The sequence below is a fragment of the Lipotes vexillifer genome, unplaced genomic scaffold (assembly GCF_000442215.2).
Source record: "Lipotes vexillifer unplaced genomic scaffold, Lipotes_vexillifer_v1.1 scaffold444, whole genome shotgun sequence".
Classification (NCBI taxonomy): Eukaryota; Metazoa; Chordata; class Mammalia; order Artiodactyla; family Lipotidae; genus Lipotes; species Lipotes vexillifer.
Window position 1 is genome coordinate 4,656,211 of NW_006793488.1, and position 21,053 is coordinate 4,677,263.

The following is a 21,053-nucleotide window of genomic DNA, read 5'->3' on the forward strand; positions in this document are numbered from 1 at the left end:
AATAAAAGGCTTCATTTACAAACCATCTAGCCACCCAGAACAGAATAACAACCGGTTGTCCAAAGTGGATTAGATTATCACCCTTCTTTACTTTCTTGTGAAATACTCTTAGTTCCAGGGGAAAAAAATAAATCCCTATAGGGACTTCTTTGGTGGTGAAGTGGATAAGACTCCAAGCTCCCAATGCAGGGCGCCCAGGTGCAATCTCACACGCATGCCGCAACTAAGACCCAGTGCAACCAAATAAATAAATAAATATAAAAAATAATAATAAAAAAATAAATCCCTATATTTTATAATTAAGGAATGAATCCCTGAGTCATTTGACCTGCTTCAGTAACAATGCAAACCACACAAAAATGACCTTCCAAAGAACAGCCAGCAGTGAGACCAAGAAATGATACCATCTCACCTCATTTACCTAACCTTTTCTGCCAATATAACTTCGCCTCTCCATGCCACATCAACAAAAACTTCATCAGACCCAGTCCTTTTGGTACCCTTTTCACTATTTTAACATGATAAATCTAGCTTTTGCTCAAGCCTGTGTTTCCTCAGTTTCTTTCTCAACTCCAGGATAGCAATTAATTGAGAATGGAAAAACAAGTCCCAGAACAATTATGAAGGTATAATGAAGTTTGCATTAGTACATGCAATTAAACCAAGGAAAGATGCGTGAGGAATTATGAATAGAATTCAGAGCTGATGTGGTACATTTATAGTTAGGTCTTTGTACAGGAGTGTGCTGGGGGAAGAGAGAAAAAAGCACTATTTGTACCGTAAAATCACACCTCCAGATAGCTAAAAATCGGCTTAAAAGAAAAAAATCATGGGGACTTCCTTGGCGGTCCAGTGGTTAGAACTCTGCGCTTCCACTGCAGGGGCACAGGTTCAATCTCTGGTCAGGGAACTAAGATCCCCACATGCTGCATGGTGTGGCCAAAAAGAAAGAAGAAAAAAATCATGGATGGCTCTCCTAGCCTATGCTGTTCTAACATATAAACTAAAAGTGGGCAAACATGGGTTTCAACATTCCTTCTTCCATAGCTGAAAATTGCACTTTCAAATGCAGATGATTCTGGACCCATTCCCAAGCGTTGAACACACCGTGTGCCAGGCCCTGGCTCAGCTGGTGAGCTGTGGGAGGGACAGGGGGCAAAAGTCCATACTCTCACCCTCTAAACATGCCTGGTACTTTGAGGCTGTAGTTCACTGATTGGAAGGTTTTTATCTGCTGCCACGTCAAAGAAGTTCTAGATTTACAACCCTCCCTGGAAAATTTCTCCACATTGGGCTTTCTTGTTTTTGTGTTCTTGCACACTCTTGTAATTTCTCCAACTGGAATGTCTTCTTGGTGTCTGTCTCACCACCGGAAGCCCTTTCTAACCACCCTGCCTCCAAGGGAACTGTTTCTCCTCTCTGAGTTCCTGTCACATTTGGTGGACATCCTCTTGTTTGGAACTGAGCCACAGTCTTTTCTGTTTCATTGGTTATCTTTTCAGCTGTATGTATTTAGAATCCTAGTGAAGGTATATGCTCCTACAGGATAGGGGCCATACCTCATACTGCCTGGATTCCATCACTGCTGCTTAATGATTCATCTTATAACAGACTGAATTGTAGCTCATTTTAAAAAGCTGGAAGGGACCAGGGAGAACATCCTTTATAAAAAGGAAGCAAGTAGGGGCCTAAGAGCACATAATTGGCTAAAGGTAGAAAAGTGACCAGAACCCAGGCTTCCTCGTTTTTGCACCCTGCCCTGTTAGTAATCGTGGGCATTAATGACACACAAGACGTCTTGCATGGTTTCCTCCAGAAATTTGATTAAAATTTGTGTTTTTTTTAATGTCATTTAATCAATCTGGTCAGAGTTTTTGTTTGTCAGAAAAAAAGATACCCCTTGCTCTGTTCCCAATTCCAGTTAAAAGAACATTTATCCATGAGCACCTGGAACCATGGGGGATGTGGACTCCATTCATTCATTCATTCAACACATTTCAAAATAAATGACATAAATAAGGCAACGTATGTATTTCTCATTACTAGTTTGAAGGAGTGGAAAAATAATAATCCAAAGTAGACTTTCTACTAATCCCCAGTCCATTAATTCCTTAGTGACCTTGGGACTTTAAATCTTTCCCCTATCTTTATTTCTTTATTTAAGAAAAAACTCAATGCAGTATCTGAAGTCCTGTGAATATCTACAGGACTAAAGCCTCGACTGTAAGAGCCTTCGAACTGTTTCTAGGACATGTAGTTAACTGAGGCATGACTAGCACATTTACCTCCTAGTTTAAGAGGCTTTACTTACTCGTTTTTGCACCATGCCCTGTTAGTAATCATGGTGGGCGTTAATGACACACAAGACAAAGCACGTCTTGCATGGTTTCCTCCAGAAATTTGATTAAAAGTTGTGGTTTTTTAAATGTCATTTAATCTGTCTGGTCAATCAATCTGGTCAGTAGTAATACTACTACCATTATTATCGTTGATGTGTGCCTTATGCGTTTACCGGCTGATATGTACTTTCCACCATGATTTATTTTGGTCTCGTTCCTCCTCCACTTGGCACTTGTTGCCCGGGAGCTCCTCGACCTAACATCTTAGGTGGTGCTCCTTTGGCAACAAGGTGAAGTCCAAGTTTTTCAGCACAACATGCAAGGTCTTTTATGACATTTTCCTTACGACCAGCTGCCGCCTTCCTCAAGGGTGTGACCTAGCCTGGCAGGCAGCGGACTTCACGTGCCTCTCCCTCAACTCATCCTTCTATAGGCCTTTCAGAATCAGGCGAGTGCTACCTTGCCCCTTGCCACAGAAAGCCTAGGGGTGCTGAGGCTTGCCTTTCCCCCTTTGATTATTTCTTTATTTCACTGAGATTCTGAGTCTTCCAGTATTTCACAAAAAGAATACCCTCTTCGGGCTTCCCTGGTGGTGCAGTGGTTGAGAGTCCGCCTGCCGATGCAGGGGACATGGGTTCGTGCCCCGGTCCGGGAAGATCCCACATGCCGTGGAGCGGCTGGGCCTGTGAGCCATGGCCGCTGAGCCTGCGCGTCCAGAGCCTGTGCTCCGCAACGGGAGAGGCCGCAACAGTGAGAGGCCTGCATACCAAAAAAAAGAATACCCTCTTCATTTTGGAGCTGTGCTCTAGATAGCGTCATAATTGGAAAAATTCTTTTTTTTAAGTTGCAGTATAGTTGATTTACACTGTTTCATGTGTACAGCAAAGTGATTCAGTTATACATAAACATATATTTTATCTATTCTTTTTCAGACTCTTTTCCATTATAGGTTATTACAAGATATTGAATATAGTTCCCTGTGCTGTACAGTAGGTCCTTGTTGATTATCTATATACTAGTGTGTATATGTTAATTCCCAAACTCCTAATTTATCCCTCCCCCCTCCTTTCGCCTTTGGTAACCATAAGTTTGTTTTCTTTGTCTGTGAGTCTATTACTGTTTTGTAAATAAGTTCATCTGTATCCTTTTTTCTTTAGATTTCACATATAAGTGATATCATATGATATATGTCTTTGTCTGACTTACTTCACTTAGTACGATAATCTCTAGGTCCATCCACATGGCTGCAAGTGGTATTATTTCATTCTTTTTTGTGGCATAGTAATATTCCAGTCTGTGTGTGTGTGTGTGTGTGTGTGTGTGTGTGTGTGTGCCACATCTTCTTTATCCATTCATCTGTCAATGGACATTTAGGTTGCTTCCATGTATGTCTTGGCTATTGTAAATAGTGCTGCTATGAACATTGGGGTACATGTACCTTTTCAAATTAGAGGTTTTGTCTTTTCCAGATATCTGCCCAAGAGTGGGGTTACAGATCATATGGTAACTCTATTTTTAGTTTTTTAAGAAACTTGTGTACTGTTCTCCACCGTGGCTGCACCAATTTACATTCCCACCATCAGTGTAGGAGGTTTCCTGGAAAAATTATCAAATGATGTAAAAAACAATAAAGGCTTCTGAATGGAAGAAAGAGCAAGCTTTTAAGGCGGCCTGGAGAGGGTAAACATGTCTAGCCTGATTAATTGTCTAGTTCGGGAATAACTGCTTCCAAAGTGAGCCAAAGGTGCGTCAGTCTTGTGCTGGCCTGCAGTCACGGGCAGGTAGGGAAGGCTGAGCTGTTCAGTCTCAGCAGCAAAAACATGCCTGGTGTCTGTGCTGGAAAAGCAGGTCACATGGCCTATTAGGAAGGAAAGGGAACAGGTAATGGCCTTCCCCTCTTACAAGTGGTTTTTAAAAAAGTTCTCCTGTAGGCATTTTTCAATACCCAAGGACAGCCAAAAGGGCAGATAGGAAAAAGAGCCACATTTTCAACACTCAAACAGTGCTGTTTTAAATAACGGATTGAATGCCAAACAAATAGGATGAAAGTTCCTAATCTGGCTAATGTCTGTATTTCTCAATATAGTAACATTATTAATGTCAGTGCCTAAGCCTGTATAAATCTGAACCCCTTTGTTGTTGGCCAGTTGGAAATAATAATGTAAACAGACTCTGTTGGCCTCATTGTCATGTATCTGAACACTTTGTCAAACTGCAAATATTTAAAATATTTAAATATTCACTCTAAGCCAAAAAGTCTTTGCCAAACTAGATACTGAAATTACTCTCTGTTGTCTTGAAATAGGATAGGCTATAACCTGATATTTAAAGGTATTATTTGGGAAAAAAAGAAGCTTGGGATTGAATTTTCCATTATCATTCATTTTCGTATCATTTACCGTTATCATTCATTATCATATTTTCAGAGTCATTCTCTTTGCTCTGCTCCATGGGAACACTAAGAATTAGATTGATCTGCTCTGTCCAGATAAGGGCTCCATTTACTTTTTTCCACTTTGCATAAAAAGCCAAAGGTGGGTTCTATGTAGAGTTTATTTGTGATGGGTCTTAGAGAATGAGGAGAATTTAGTAAGGGAGAGAGAAAAATAATGTACAAGCTGGAATAATGAAAAATGGGAGCAATAAAAGCTAGAATGAAAACCTACCGTGGTTCAGGAGGTGATGTGTCATTCAGCTGAAGTGCAGGGTGCCTTGAATCAAGGGGGCTTAGCGTTGGTTTTCCTACCTCTGCTGAAAACAAGAAATAAGCATATTGTTCTATTAATTTCATTAATAGCAGGGTAGAGACTTCAGAAAGGAGGAGAGAAAGGGCATTAAAGGATGTGTTTTCTTCAGGTGGGGGGTGGGGGGTGGGGGGGGGGGGGGGGGTGTTCAGTGTTCAGTCTCCGAGAGGGAGTTACTGCTACAGGATGGAGGCTCAGAGGGGTTACGTTCACCTCAAAGGGGAGGTGAAACGGGAAGGCGTGAAGCGGTTGTATGGGTACGTTAGAAGCCGTCATAAATAAAATATGTTGATCTGTATTAGAAAAAAGCTGGTTGGAAAAATAAAAGGTTGAAGATGAGAACCTTGTAAGTTAAAGAGCTTCATGCTCTTCAGCCAAAACTCTGCTATTTACAAATAGGGGCAAACAGCTTTCGTTTCCTAGGTGATTTGACAGGCTTAACCTGGCAGGTATAAAGCGCTTCTCTGAGTATTAGATGATGTTCTCTGGGTAGTGAAAACCTGAATGCGCTCTAGGTGCCCTTATCCGAACATCATTTGTGCCAGGATTCGAGTGCTTTCCGGTGAAGTTTTAAGGTCTCATCTAAATCAGGGGGTGTAGTTCATTGGACCCCAACATCCTGTTACCAAATCAAACTCAGGGCCGCTCACCGGCGGGCAGTAAGGCCAATCTAATGACACCGGGTTGTGGTGAAGGAAAGTGCAGCATTTATTGTAAAGATGCCAATGCAAAGAGGATGGGTGGCTCCTTTTCTAAAACCCCGATGGTTTTGGGGGGGAGTATTTAATGGGCAAAATTTGGGGTGAGGGCTACAGGGCTTGTGACTTTGTTCTGATTGGCTGGTGTCGAGGTAGCAGGGCGGTGCTCCAGGGATCTTGCCCTCAGCCTGAAGTTACCATCCTCCACCTGGGTGGAGGCCTTAGTTCCCGCAGAAGAACTCAAAGATATCGTTGTGTGTATCCCTTGAGGAAGAACCAGGACCCTGCCCCAAGGCTGCAGTATTGTTTCTAGGCTGTTCCTCCCTTGTTTCTGCATCCCCTCCCTTCCCTGATTAGCAACTGTTTGAATCTGCCCTTTGGAGCTCAGGGAACGTCCAAGGAGCCTGAAGGAAACCTATTTCCTATAAACTAGAAACGGGGTGGGGGGGGGCGGGGCACGGAAAGAATTTGTACCAGGGAGGACCCCACAGGGTCCTGCTCCGTTTCAACCCTTATGATAAGCACCACGGTGGGAGGAGAGGGGCTGTCACGACGTAACCTCAAAGTCACAGGACCCAGAGCCTTGCACTTTCAGATCCCCTAGGACTGGAACCCCGCTAAGCTCTTGTTTTAGAAAAGAGAGTGCCGGGCACTTCCCTGGCGGTCCAGTGCTTAAGACTCCGCGCTTCCACTGCAGGGGCTTCGGGTTCAATCCTCGGTCCAGGAACTAGGATCCCGCATGCCTCGCGGTAGGGCCAAAAAAAGAAAAAGAAAAAGAGTAGGGCGGAGCTAGAAAGCATTACAAAAGAGCCCAGTGGGTGAGGTTTTTTAAAAATTTTCATTCTTGTCACTTCAGTCATTTTTTCACTAAAGCGGCATATTTGAGAACGGAGGCAACATTATACCCCGTGGAGTGTGCTCGAAGAGTCGAGGGACCAGGCTGTGGCTCATCGCCTTGAGCAACAAGGGGGTGGGGGGTGGGGGGGAGTGCCGGGGGCGGGGGAGTGCCGCAGCCTGTCGGATGAGTAGCAGGAAATGGCACGCCTGCCAGAACGCATCATTTCAACTTTCGTTCTTACTGTATTAATTACCTGAATGACAGTAACAAGAGGGGGGAAAAAAACCTTCTGAAATGAAGCAAAAGAGATCTGAGAAACTAAATCTGCAGGGGAAAAGGAGACTAAAACCACAGTTTTAGTGAAACAACAGCCAGCCGTTGGGAGCTGCGAGGCAGAGGGAGGGAAAAAGGCTGGGCTTAAGCAACCTGCTACTGGGATGTAGACAAAGGCGGTTTGAAAGGCAGAGAACGAGGCGGGATCAGTAGCTCTATCAGCATGGGGAGTGCGCCAGCCGCTGGATTCCCGGGATGAAACCGGATGAATTCACAGTGTCTCCTTCAGGGCACGAATTACTGGAGTATGCACCAAAATAAGAACTCAGAGAAAAAAGTAAGTTTGGGAGAGGCCTTAGATTTTGACCGTCTTTGAAATCTCCTCTTGGAGGCATGCCTTCATTGATGCGTTACCTCTTTATAGTTTCTGTCTCTTGTGTAATCATTTTTATCGTGTTCTATGTGTTCAATTTTGGGGGCGAGCAAGGCTTCCAGAGGCTAAATAACTCGGACACTTTGATGCTGAGTCAAGTCTGCATATCCTTTACCAGTGGCAAAACACCTTTCCTCTGGAGAAACAAACTCATGATCTATGAGACGTCTTCTTGCAAGGAATACCTGGCTCAAAGCCACTACATCACGGCACCGTTATCTAAAGAAGAAGCTGAATTTCCTTTGGCGTATATCATGGTCATCCATCACAATTTTGACACCTTTGCAAGGCTCTTCAGAGCTATTTACATGCCTCAGAATATCTACTGTGTTCACGTGGATGAGAAAGCGACAGTTGAATTTAAAGATGCAGTGGAGCAATTACTGAGCTGCTTCCCGAATGCTTTTCTGGCTTCCAAGATGGAACCCGTGGTGTATGGTGGGATTTCCAGGCTCCAGGCTGACCTGCACTGCATCAAAGATCTTGCAGCCTTGGAGGTTCCGTGGAAATACGCCATCAACACCTGTGGGCAAGATTTCCCCCTGAAAACCAACAGGGAGATAGTTCAGTATCTGAAAGGATTTAAAGGGAAAAACATCACACCAGGGGTGCTGCCTCCAGCTCACGCAATTGGACGGACTAAATATGTCCACCGAGAGCACCTGGGCAAAGAGCTTTCCTATATGATAAGAACCCCAGCACTGAAACCGCCTCCTCCCCACAATCTCACCATTTACTTTGGTTCTGCCTACGTTGCCCTGTCAAGAGAGTTCACCAACTTTGTTCTCCATGACCCACGGGCTCTTGACTTGCTCCAGTGGTCCAAAGACACCTTCAGCCCGGATGAACATTTCTGGGTGACGCTTAATAGGATTCCAGGTATGTGGGATTTCCTATTTCACGTGAAGGCAACGTGCCATACTTGAAAGGGCTTTTCGAGAGCCAGCTCCTTTTTATTAGAAGTAGAAGATGAAAACTGAAATATATAGTTTTCACCTGCATCCTTTATAAACTCTAAACATCTAAAGAATGATGTTCTTTAGAATACAGTATTCTAACCAAGCCAAATAATACCTTTTAGTGGTATTGCTTTGCAGTTCATCGTGTTCTTTTGCATTCATCATCTTATTAAATCTTTAACCACAATCGGTATTATGGTTCTCCATCCCCACTGGTGTTCTTTCTTTCCCCTAAATTTGTCAGACTTGCTGTAACCCCAGGGCCATTGCCTTGGCCACTCCCTGCCTACCCCCAGACCTTCACAGGCTCCCTCTTATCAGCCAGAGGTCATCAGCTCAGAGAAGCTGAGCTGACCACCCCACCTTTTTCCTTCAAAGAGTTTATTATCATCTGGAATATCCTATCTACTTACTTGCATGGATTTGTTCTTGGCCTCCTCTGTATTAGCTCCGTGAAGTTGGGTCATTTTCTGTCTTGTTAACTGCTGTATCCTCCATGCGTAGAACACATAGCACATGCTCAATAAAAATGAATGAATGAGTGGCAAAGCATGAAACTTTACTGTGGCATCACAGCTGTCTCCCTAAGACCCCATTAGCAGAGAAATACTTAGACTCATGCATGTACTATACCACAGGTGTAAAGTTTTAAAAATATATATATTTTAACTTCAGATAAGTAATGAGATTCGAGGAGAAGCTCCTTCCTTTTTCATCAAAACACTTCTATCTGTACTAACGGACCAGATCAATTATTTTTAAAACTATATAAAACGTGATAGGGTTTCTTCTGAAGGAAACAGCATGCTTTGGACTCAATGAAAGTACAAAATGGATCTCTGATGAACTCGACAGCATTATTATAGCAGGAGAAAAGCAATCATTGTTCTGGTTTTTGGGGGGTTGCCAAGTTGGAAACACTGGTAGGTGCTCTCAGGCTGCAGGGTGGGGCCTGCTGGGCGATAAACATGCCAGCGTTCTCTGGAAAATACCGTGTTTGGTCTCTGAATCCCAGGGTGACTGGCCTGGTGAATAGGGCTTGCTCTCGCACTGTGCAAGCTCTCTTTCTTGACCTCCCTCTTCCTATGGCCATCTTTTCACCTTTTATCTGTTGTTTCCATCATTGGCATCTAATCGGTGAGCATTAGGTAATTAGAGGCAGATTTTCATATTTAAATATTTATTCCCTTTCTATTTTCACTATTCCCTTAGGATTTATAAAGATTTGATACTAGCCTGGTGGTTCCATAGATATCATACTAAAATGAAGGCAGTTCGTAACTTCACAAAAGCCTGAATTGTCGTTTCTTAAAAAAAGAAAAACATGGGTTTGCGTTAGTGTTAAATGTCTGTTTGGTTTGCAGAAGGATGGTCAGTCTTATCAATGTCAAATCAATTTAACAAAATCGAGGAAAAATAATCTCTTATCCCCCATTTTTTTTCCCTTACCCCCTTCTCCTTTCCAGCCCTGGTGAAATAGACAAGGCAGGAGACGAGACCATTTTTGCTGTAGGTTTGTGGGGTGACTCGCTGGCTTCTAACCTCTCTCAGCGACAGTATGACCCCATATAAATAGCCTCTTGGAATCTCCAATCTCCCCAGCTACAAACTAAGGGCCCCAGGAGGCAAGATCCTCTTCGTTCCTACATATGCCTTTCTTTGCAGAGGACACAGTACCCAGAACCACATAAACACCTAGCAGGCAGCTGTCGAGAATTTGTAGAAAGGCCAAAATGCCTTTATTGATAAATAAATAAATAAATAAAGTGAGACTCAATAGAAAGTATACCCATAGAGGTGAGTCTAGACTCCATCAATCTTGTTGCCCCTTAGCCTTGGCAAATGCCTTTCATTACCCCTGCAGGAAATTGGAGATGAGAGCTCTGCTGAGAGAACTCAGTGGTCTGATTCTGGTAGGGATGTTTTTCAGGATAACGTGACATTTCCTAGCGTCTTGTCTCCTTCCTCTGTTACATTCCAGATGGCATCCTGGTTCAGGGAGCAAGCAGGAAGATACCCTGCTTGTAGGTGGGCCCTTCCTGAATTACAAGTGATTTAAAGAAAACAAGCCATCACATGCTCTAGCCCCAGTGATGGACCTCCCCATCTTCAAAGGCGATACAGAATTCAGTCACATGCTCCAGTCCCTCCAGTGGTTTTCCACTTGAGCACTCTTTGTGATTTAGGGTTTGGTGCGTGAATCTGGTCCTTTATTACCAGACAGCCTTTTACCATATCACGTCTTCTGTTTTCAGTGTCATGTTTTAAGGGGAAAAGTCCTTCGGTAAATACAGCGTAAACATTTTCGCAAATGTGCGAGTTCAGATGGTGCAGTTCCTTGCCTCCCTCAAAGTTCTGTTCTGTTTTTATCCTAAACATCCTAAATTAAAGTGTTTGTGTTAGACCCTGCACAGTCATATCAGGCTCCCTGAAACACCCACAAGAGGACCAGGACCAAGAACCTGATTGGTACCCTGTTACTAGGTGATATCAGATAACAAAATGAGAATAGTTTAAAATCAGTGAGACTCGGGAATTCCTTGGCGGTCCAGTGGATCGGACTCCGTGCTTCCACTGCAGGAGGTGCGGGTCTGATCCCTGACTGGGGAAGTGAGATCCCACATGCCTTGCTGCACGGCAAATAAATAAGTAGAGACTCAATAGAAAGTATACTCATAGAGGTAAGACTAAATCACATATCTTCACACTGTTGTTTTTTTTTTTAAGTTGTCTTTCTACTGAGAAAATGACTTCTCTCTTGGTTTTCAACACTTAAGTGTTTTCCAAACTGCATTAGATATAGAAGTGGTGCCGGGCCATGTCCCTTGGGGGCCCCAGTCTCACATCTTTCTTCAGGGAAGGCCAGAAAGAGTGGTTATCATTCCATCCTGTGTGTCTGTGTACAGATGGATTGTCTAGATTTCTCCCTTCTGGCCATATTCTCAAAGGAAACCCTTCTGGAGCGCAAATTTCTCTCACTCATCCTATAGCGCTTGAGGGTTAGGGTTAGGGTCAGCGTGCGGCTCTGTCATATGCACGCTGTACGAATTCTGGTGCACGCTGAGGTTTTCTAACTTCTCCAGTCTTTGTAATCACTGCTGTATGTCACCTTAAGAAAAGCTCATTTCCTCTAGGTTTTCTGGTTATTCCCATAGCATTTGCTTTGGCCTACCTGCCCCAGGGCGGAGTGCCAGAGACCACTGAGATGTTTTGCTTTAAGTCTTGTGGAATTGTTGAGGATCTGCAGAAGCCTCTGCTGGTCCAGTTTTTTCAGTCCACTTCCGTGGCTCACTTGTCTTCTTGTCCCACTTTACGGTGGGTCTGTCTCTAAAGAAAAGGCAAAACTGCTCCAAGCTTTGACTTCAGCTCCTTTTTTCCCCCTCGCTGCCTAAGCTTGTTCTTTTGGATTTTTGCTCATGCGTTTCTCTGACCTTTCTCATGCCATGAGGTTTTTGTTCCGTAAGAATGTTTTCATTTGCCTCTTCTTTTTTCCATTTTGTATACTTCTTTTTTTTTTTTTTTTTTTTTGGAGCCCCTTTGTCAAATAAATTACCTCAACTTCAGAAAGGACCACATGATCACATTTCCTCATGTTTCAATGCTAAAAATAGCTTGTTTCCTACTTTGATTTCTTTTGCTTTTTTAACTTTGTGCCTTATATGTGGACATTCTTTGGGCACACGTGTTATGACTCTTTGAGTTGCATGTGACAGAAACACAACTCAGAGTTGCTTAAACAGACCCCAGAACTTACTGGGTCATAGAATTGAGGTGCCCAAGGAGGGCGTCCGAGTAAAGCTGGATCAAGGCTTGGAACGGTATATACGGGACTCTTTGTCTCTGTGAAGTGACCAACCGTCCCTGTGTGCCCAGGTCTGAGGGGGATCTTGGGCATGGGACCTTCCATGCTAAAGCCAGGGAAGTCCCAGTTTGGTCTGAACTGGTCACTCTGTCTGTCTGTCTGCCTGTCACTGGGTTGACTTTATTCAGTTTGGTCCTCCCCACATGGTGTCAGAGAGGCTCAGGAGTAGCTCCAGCTGCTTGCTTCTCACAGCCGGCACTCCCGAGAGAAAATAAAGTTTTTTTTCCTCATAGTTCCAGCAACAGCTCAGGGAAATCGTCAGATTGGTCCTGCTCGGTCCAAATCCCTATCCCTAGACAAACCAGGGGCAGGAAGAATGCTGACCAGCCTCTCTTGGGTCACTTTTTCACCCTAGAGCTAAAAGTTCAGGGCAGGCTATGGTGAAGGATGGTTCTTCACCCATGATGCCTGCCAGACAAAAGCCACACGCCCACTGCAAGGTGGTTCTGGGTCCTGCAGGCAGGGGGGTTTCGGTGAGCATCTCCACCTGGATTAGAAGGACAAGATTTAATGAGGTATATACAGTTTTCAGCACTTGGGCAATTATAACTTGGAGAAGACTAATTCAATTACCATATGGAAAAGGCATGATCTCAATAAGCACACTTCTCTTCCCTCATAAAAATATTCTATTTCTTTTTTTTAATTAATTAATTTATTCTTTAAAATAAATTTATTTATTTTTGGCTGCGTTGGGTCTTCGTTGCTGCGTGCGGGCTTTCTCTAGTTGCGGCGAGCGGGGGCTACTCTTCGTTGTGGTGCACAGGCTTCTCGTTGCAGTGGCTTCTCTTGTAGCAGGTTGCTGCGTCTTTCTCTAGTTGCGGCGAGCGGGGGCTACTCTTCGTTGTGGTGCACAGGCTTCTCGTTGCAGTGGCTTCTCTTGTAGCAGAGCATGGGCTCTAGGTGCGTGGGCTTCAGTAGTTGTGGTGCACAGCTCAGTAGTTGTGGCACACAGGCTTAGTTGCTCCGCGGCATGTGGGATCTTCCTGGACCAAGGATCAAACCCGTGTCCCCTGCATTAGCAGGCGGACTCTTAATCACTGCACCACCAGGGAAGTCCGTCATAAAAACATTTTAAATAAAATAATATTTTATTTTTATATATAAATAATAAGTATATCAATAAAAATTATTAATATAAATTTGATAATTTTATACAAATATACCTTTATATTTCTTTTTAATAATAATTATTATATTTGGATAGTACTTAGTTTGCAAAGGAATTTCTAATACATTATCTCCTTTAATTCTTACAAGAATTCTATTAAGGGGAGGACTGTTGTTCCCATTTTGCAGATGAGAAATTTAAGATTTAAATAAGTGGCTTGTCCAAAGACAAATATTGCATATACCTAGCAAGAAATAAGAATGAAAAGAGGGAATTCCCTGGCCATCCAGTGGTTAGGACTCAGCACTTTCACTGCCGGGGCCCAGGTTCGATCCCTGTTCAGAGAACTGAGATCCTGCAGGCCGCGCAGTGCAGCCAAAAAAAAAGAAAAAGAAAAAGAATGAAAATAAATATCTAGGGGAAAGTAGGGGGAAGCAGAGGTAAGATTTATGTGGTAAGCTTAGGTTAAATTGAACCTAGTTTTATGAATTCTTCATTTGATTATTGCAATAACAGCAAGTGTTCAGAAGATGAAACTTAGCTAATTCTAAGTCTCATTAAGCTTGGGGAATGATTATATAATTGGACCCACCCAGGAATTTTCTCTCTTGTTCCTTATGTCATCTGGATACTTAGCCCATTTTCCTGAAAACGTTGGCTTTTCCGTGCGAGCCGAAGGTACAGAAAAGATCAGGAGAGTCATGTTTACGAACATCTGCCCATGGGTCTTCGTTATCTCAGTTTAATCCTGTTGGGTTGGTATCTAAATTCACATTTTACAAGTGTGAGGATGGGATCAGAGGGGCTGAGTGACGTGTCCTGCTCCAAAAGCCGGAAGCACAGTAAAGGAGAGAGTGCAGTGGGCACCTGGAATTCTACACGCTCAGAGCTCAACCCAGGCTCGCCTTTGTGTGCCCCTCAATCAACACCGCCCTCTGTTAGCTTAGACCTGCCGGCCGGCTTCTCTCTCCTCAGTTCTCACCACCCCCATCCCTCCAGCCCTGGAGCTTCCAGAGTCCAGAGGACCAGGTTGGAATCCTAGCTCCTCCATCACCAGCCTTGTGACCCGACGACTGGAAAGCCCAGTCTTAGAGTAGCCGTGTAGCATAGATGTTGAAAGCCGGACCCTGGAGCCAGACTGCCTGAATTTGAATCTCTGCTCTGCCATTTACAAGCTTTGTGACTTTGGACAAGTTACCTAAATGTGGGAGACTCCATTTCTTCATCTATAAAATGGGAGAAATAATGATATTTACATCAAATCTGTGAGGCTTAGATGAGTTTGACCAGTGCCCAGCCCATATTTCGAGCATTAGTTTTTATTGTTCTTACTGTTTTTATTTTCTTCATCTGTAAAATGGATATTCATTCAATAAATTTATTTTTTATTGAAATATAGTTGATTTACAATGATTTATACATATATACATATATACGTATATATATAAATATATATTTCTATATATTCTTTTTCAGATCATTTCCCCTTATATGTTATTACAAAATATTGAGTATAGTTCCCTGGGCTATACAGTAGGTCCTTGTTGGTTATCTATTTTATATATAGTAGTGTGTCTATGTTAATCTCAAACTCCTAATTTATCCCTCCCCCTACCCCAGTAAATATTTATTTAGCACTTAGACACTGTGCTGGGTACTGAGAAATAATAGTGAATAAGTATATAATAGTGAATAAGACAAATAAGGCCGCTACTCTCATGGAGTATTCTAGAAGGAGGAGACAGGCAGTAAAAAGTAGACAGATAAGATAATTAGAGATTCTAAGTGCTATGAAGGAAACAAGCAGGCTGACGCAGGAAGGGACCTACTTCTTAGTGAAAGTAGCACATGAACTGCACCTCCAAAATGAGAACAAGCCATCGGAACAAGAAGGAGGTTCCAGGCAGAGGGATGAGAGGTTGCAAAGGCCCTGAGGTGAGCAAGGGCTCCATGTGTTCAGGAGCCAGAAAAGCAGCCAAGGGGGCGGGGGTGAGGACTGGACCTGGCGTGACGTGGGTGAGGCCCTCGTGTGACGGTCACGGGGATGCCTTGACCTGGCAGCACCCGGTTCATAGGGTTGTGGGCCGAAGACACAAGGGGATGTGTGCAAGGGCTTGGCTCCTGCCAGGTACAGGGTAAACCGTTAGTGAATGGGATCTGGCTTTTGGCCTCCTTTCCATGGCTGGTGCCGCCATCCCTCTCACTCTTCCTCTCTCTCCTACAGTAGCCTACTTTCCAACTACTTTCCCTGACTCCATTCTCAGCCTGCTTTAATCCATCCTCCATAGTGACAGAATGGCCTCGATAAAAATGCACGTCGGTCTCATGATCACGTCTCTCTCCTTCTTAGAAACCTCCTGTGCATCCCCGTCACATACAGCCTCACGTCCTAGCCCCTTTGCTGGAAGGGAGCTCATTGCAGTCTGGCCCCTTGACCTCTGCAGCGCCTTCTCGCCCTGTGCTCCGCCCCCCGTCCCATACCGCACACCAGCTGTACCACACAACTTGTGGGTCCCAAATGTGCCACTTTCAGCCTCCTCGCCTCGACTCATGCCAGCTCCCCTCCAGAATGCTCTAGAAGGCTCTTCCTCCCTCTCCCTCCTCTGACTGGCATGTGCGTTTCTTTGAAGATTCGGCTTAGAGTCATATTCTCTATAGAGCCTTTCCTAATTCCCGCTCCTGTGGACTCCATCCCGCTGTATCACACTGTACTCCAGTTAGTCCTGCAATGCTGTGTTTGTGCTCCTAGTGGCCTTCTAGACTGACCTGCAGGGGTGGCAGCAGCACCTGCTAATTTCTTCTTCCTCATTCCTAGCACAACGCCTGGCACACGAGCAATGGAGCCCTGGCTCCTTGGTGTCATTCCACTTGCACAAACTCAGCTGTATTCTCTCTCTCTCTCTCTCTCACACACACACACACGTACACACGTGCGCACTCACAGTGTATGTAAGTCTAAACAGCCATCCCTCCGCCACCCTCCATTCCACCCAATGAGTCTGGAGTCCACAGTGAGCATGAGGCGGATTCTGCATTCCCATGATGGGTCTTGGTTCCCATGCTCATGAATCTTAAAGATACAGTGTGTGCATCTCATGACATGTGGCCCCTCAGCTCAGATTAACTTCTTCATCTGGCGCTCGTAAGAAGAAACCACCATCTGGACCAAGATTAAAAGGAAAATTGTCAGCATTGGAATTAGGGAGAGACTCTGCCATCTTAACGTGGCATATTCCCAAAGGATTTCTCCAGAGGAATTTTGACTGTATGCTGTCTTCCCTGTACATACCGGCTTTGTAACCTAATCTCCCAGTAGGATATATACCTTCTCTAAACGTTTGTTGGATTTATTGATTGGCTAGTAATTGGCAAAGTATGGGCACAAATTCAGATCATCCTATTTCTAATCTAGTGTTCTGCCCCCATCCTCAATGCAGTGTATAGAATCGCTCTTTTTTTTTTTTTTAATAAATTTATTTATTTATTTTTGGCTGCGTTGGGTCTTCGTTGCTTAACATGGGCTTTCTCTAGTTGAGGTGAATGGGGGCTACTCTTCGTTGCAGTGCGCGGGCTTCTCATTGCGGTGGCTTCTCCTGTTGTGGAGCACGGGCTCTAGAGCGCAGGCTCAGTAGTTGTGGCGCGCGGGCTTAGTTGCTCCGCAGCATGTAGGATCTTCCTGAACCAGGGCTCGAACCTGTGTCCCCTGCATTGGCAGGAGGATTCTTAACCACTGTGCCGCTGTGCCACCAGGGAAGTCCCTAGAATCACTCTTTTCTAAAAGTTGTTTGTACTCAGAAAAGGCAGATAGGGTAAAAGTGCCACGAAGAGACGATTATCTGAAGCCAGCAGACTTTGGACAATACTTTTGTATGTGACTCAAAGTCACAGAACTTTGAGCAATAACTTCAACATTAAGAAAAAGCTATCATGTGTTGCCAAAAGTGTTAAAGGGCAATGCTTTTATAATCCCTCTTTGGAAACGTATATTTAGATGGATTCTGTTTTTCTCATTTCTTGGTTGCCAACTATTGAATTGAGACTTGGGTAATAGCTGATTTTAGAGCCACTATTCTCAGTGAAATGCAGAACTAGGGAGAGTGAAGTTTTCAGTAAACAACCCCTGTGAGTCTTTTCCCCACTTTGCTTTTTGGACCTTGCTGTTCTCTCTCCCTTGGTGATCTCACTGGCCTCCAGGCTCATCGCCATTCCTGTCCTGATGAATCATGACCCTGCATCGTGCTCCCAGGCCCTCTCTGCGTTCCTCCCAGGGCTTTGGGCATCTCTTCCTGAGGGTCCCACTGGCACCTGCTCAGGTGCCCCCACTTCCATTGCCCTACTCCCCAGAAACCCCCTTCTCCAGAACCTCTGGGACAGGCACTGCCGTCCTCCATGTCAGCCGACGTCTCCTCTTCCAACCCCCCACACCTGATCAGCACATTCTGTACATTGTGTGTGTGATAGGTTTCCAGGTAGTATCACCGATTGGTTCCGGTCATTACTGCTCTAACTCCAGCCCATCCTGCCAATCTCTCAAGTAGATTGTTAGACCCATCCATATGGTCTCTCTGGCCCAAGTCGCCCTCTTCAAAACATTCTAACCCTCGACATATTTTTCTTCTAAGAATAACTTTTCAGTTCCAAAAGCTTCAGTGACATTTTTCAATAGCTTATTGAATTATTCAATACAAACATCTCAACGTGGCACGTTGGATCCCTGTTGAAAATCACATCAATATCACTGATTAATCAATTCCGACGGCTGCCTTCCCTGAAAGGAACACTCCAGAAAAACCACGGCTTGTATTCCTGCCTTTGGTACTTCTTTTCTTCTCAGTCTCCTTCCTTGGGTCATTCTCCTCTGTTTCTCCTATTTAAATAAATGGCCTGAATAGGTCTCCATTCAATGCCTTGTCATTTAGGGAGTGTTCCCTGATTTTTTTTTTTCTCTATTGTACATTTTATAAACCTTTGTTGTAACTCCTTTTTTTTTTTTTTGGCTGGACCGCCAGGGAAGTCCCAGTTGTAACTCTTTTATGCCATTCTATAATCTTCTTTGAACTATAATTATGAATGTGGATATCATATTACCCTGACAACTATTATCTCTTCAGGGTCTTTTACATTTTTGGCAGCTCAACATAGGGCACATCCAGTGGGATAAGAATAAATATTTATTGAACTGGAAATAACATTTAATATGCCCCTCAGCACTGCTGCCAACTCAGCTGCAAATCACCCCCTTCACTGCCCCCTTCACCACCACCACCACCACCACCACACACACACACACACACACACACACACACACTCTCACACACACACAGCCTAGATTCCTTTGCCAAATCTTAATAGGCCAGCTTCAGAAAGCATCTTCCAGCATGTTCAGTTTTTCTGGGAATTTTCCTGAAGCCCTTTCTGCCCCTAGTCAACAGCAGTGGCACTGTTCTCTCTCTCTCTGTTTTTCCAAAGCATCTTGCTCATCTTGGGAATGCTTCTCAATGCCAAGTTCATCCTGGGGGCAGCACCAGCTCAAGCCAAGGCCCAGCATCTGTGAGCTTAACCAGTGGGCACCTAACTCTGCACTAAAGAAGTAAAAATAACAGCCTCACATCAGAGGACCCTATTTTAAAGACCAGATCTGGGTTTTTACAGGGCTGCTGCTCTGATGGCAGTAACCCATCATTTGATGAAGCAAATGACCCTGCTAAGAGTTTTAGTGATTTTTTTTCTGGGTCTTGGAGTGGGCAATTTGCAGTCTTAGAAAGCTACATCCAAAGCAACAGTTACAGGGAATTTCCTGCGCTGTGCGGCCAAAAAAAAAAAAAAAAAAAAAAAAAAAAAAGGGAACCCACTAAGTAGCAGTTATATCAATTACTTTTCTCTGTTTTTCATATTTATTACTTGTATTTTCATCATTACATCATTACTGATTGCTTGACTTTATTTAGATCAAGAATGATATGAAAGCAATGCTGAATGAACTTAAGGTAAAGAAAGCAAACATTCTGAGAACCATTTTTTTACATGAACATGGATTATACCATTTAATGCAGACCCAAGGCCATGCAGTTTTTGCAGGTAGGTTTTACTTCCATTCAGATTCTTTTCATGTAGATCATAAAAATACAATACAGTGTGATGAGCCCAATTCAAAAATTACATGCTGCAGCCCATATTAACACTGACAGTTCCTAATAGAGGAAAAGAAAATTAAATTTTCTTTTTTTAATTTTTTGGCTGCGTTGGGTCATCATTGCTGCGTGTGGGCTTTCTCTAGTTGCTGCGAGCAGGGGCTGCTCTTCATTGAGGTGCGAGGGCTTCTCATTGCGGTGGCTTCTCTTGTTGCGGAGCACGGGCTGTAGGTGCATGGGCTTCAGTAGTTGTGGCACACGGGCTCAGTAGTTGTGGCACACGGGCTCAGTAGTTGTGGCCCACAGGCTCTTAGAGAGCAGGTGCAGTAGTTGCGGTGCACGGGCTTAGTTGCTCCGCAGCATGTGGGGTCTTCCCGGCCAGGGCTCGAACCCACGTCCCCTGCATTGGCAGGAGGATTCTTAACCACTGCGCCACCAAGGAAGTCCCAAAAATTTTCTTGACCTAACTAACCAGTTCTTAATGTGGTTTCTCAATGCTTGTCTTTCATTCTCTGATCTGAATAGTACATGACATTCTTTCTTGACATGCTTTTGGACAAAGCCATGAGTAGAAGAAATTTTTTCCCAAATATGTTTACCTTTTTTGAAAATTGAGATATAATTAAGACAAAATAGTATATGAGTTTCAGGTGTACAACACAATGAGTTAATGTTTGTATATCCTGTGAAATGGTTACCACAGTAGGTCTAGCTGGCATCCATTGCCACGCACGGTTGCAATTTTCTTTTCCTTGTGATGAGACCTGTTAAGATCTACTCTCTTAGCAACTTTCAAAGATACAATAATGTATTATTAACTGCAGTCAGCATGCTGTACGTTGCATCCCTATGACTTAGTTATTTCATTACTGGAGGTCTGTACCTTTTGACCCCCTTCCTCCATTTTGCCTAACCCACCTCCGCCTGTGGCAACCACCAATCTGTTCTCTGCATCTACGGGGTTTTTTTGTTGTTTTAGATTCACATGTGAGTGAGATCATACCATATTTATCTTTCTCTGTCTGACTTATTTCACTTAATGCCCTTGAGGTCCATCCATGTTGTCATAAATGGCAAGATTTCCCTCTTTTTTTATGGCTGAATGTATATATGTGTGTGTGTGTTTTCAATTCCTTCAGATAAATACCCAGAAGTGGAATTGATGGATCATATGGTAGTTCTGCTTTTAATTTTTTGAGGAACCTCCATACTGTTCTCCACGGTGGCTTCACCAATTTACATTCCCAATAACAGTGCACAAGGGTTCCCTTTTCTCCACACCCTCACTGACACTTGTTATTCCTTGTCTTTTTTTTTTTTTTTTTTTTTTGTGGTACCCGCGCCTCTCACTGCTGTGGCCTCTCCCGTTGCGGAGCACAGGCTCCGGATGCGCAGGCTCAGCGGCCATGGCTCACGGGCCCAGCCGCTCCGCGGCAATGTGGGATCTTCCTGGACTGGGGCACGAACCTGTGTCCCCTGCATCGGCAGGCGGACTCTCAACCACTGCACCACCAGGGAAGCCCTGTGCAGAAGGTTTTTAGTTCAACGTAGTCCCACTTGTTTTTGCTTTTTTATTTTTTTAATTTTTAAAATTTATTTATTTATTGGCTGCGTTGGGTCTTCATTGCTGCGCACGGGCTTTCTCTAGCTGCGGCGAGCGGGGGT

At 44.0% G+C, this 21,053-nt stretch overlaps 1 protein-coding gene across 1 annotated transcript; it reads left to right on the plus strand.

Annotated features, from left to right (window-relative positions):
* Positions 1 to 7,285: 7,285 nt before the first annotated feature.
* On the plus strand, positions 7,286 to 8,251 carry LOC103089209 (N-acetyllactosaminide beta-1,6-N-acetylglucosaminyl-transferase, isoform B-like). Its single transcript, XM_007466415.1, has one exon. It carries the CDS (start codon positions 7,286 to 7,288, stop codon positions 8,249 to 8,251), a length of 966 nt encoding a protein of 321 aa, XP_007466477.1.
* Positions 8,252 to 21,053: the final 12,802 nt, after the last annotated feature.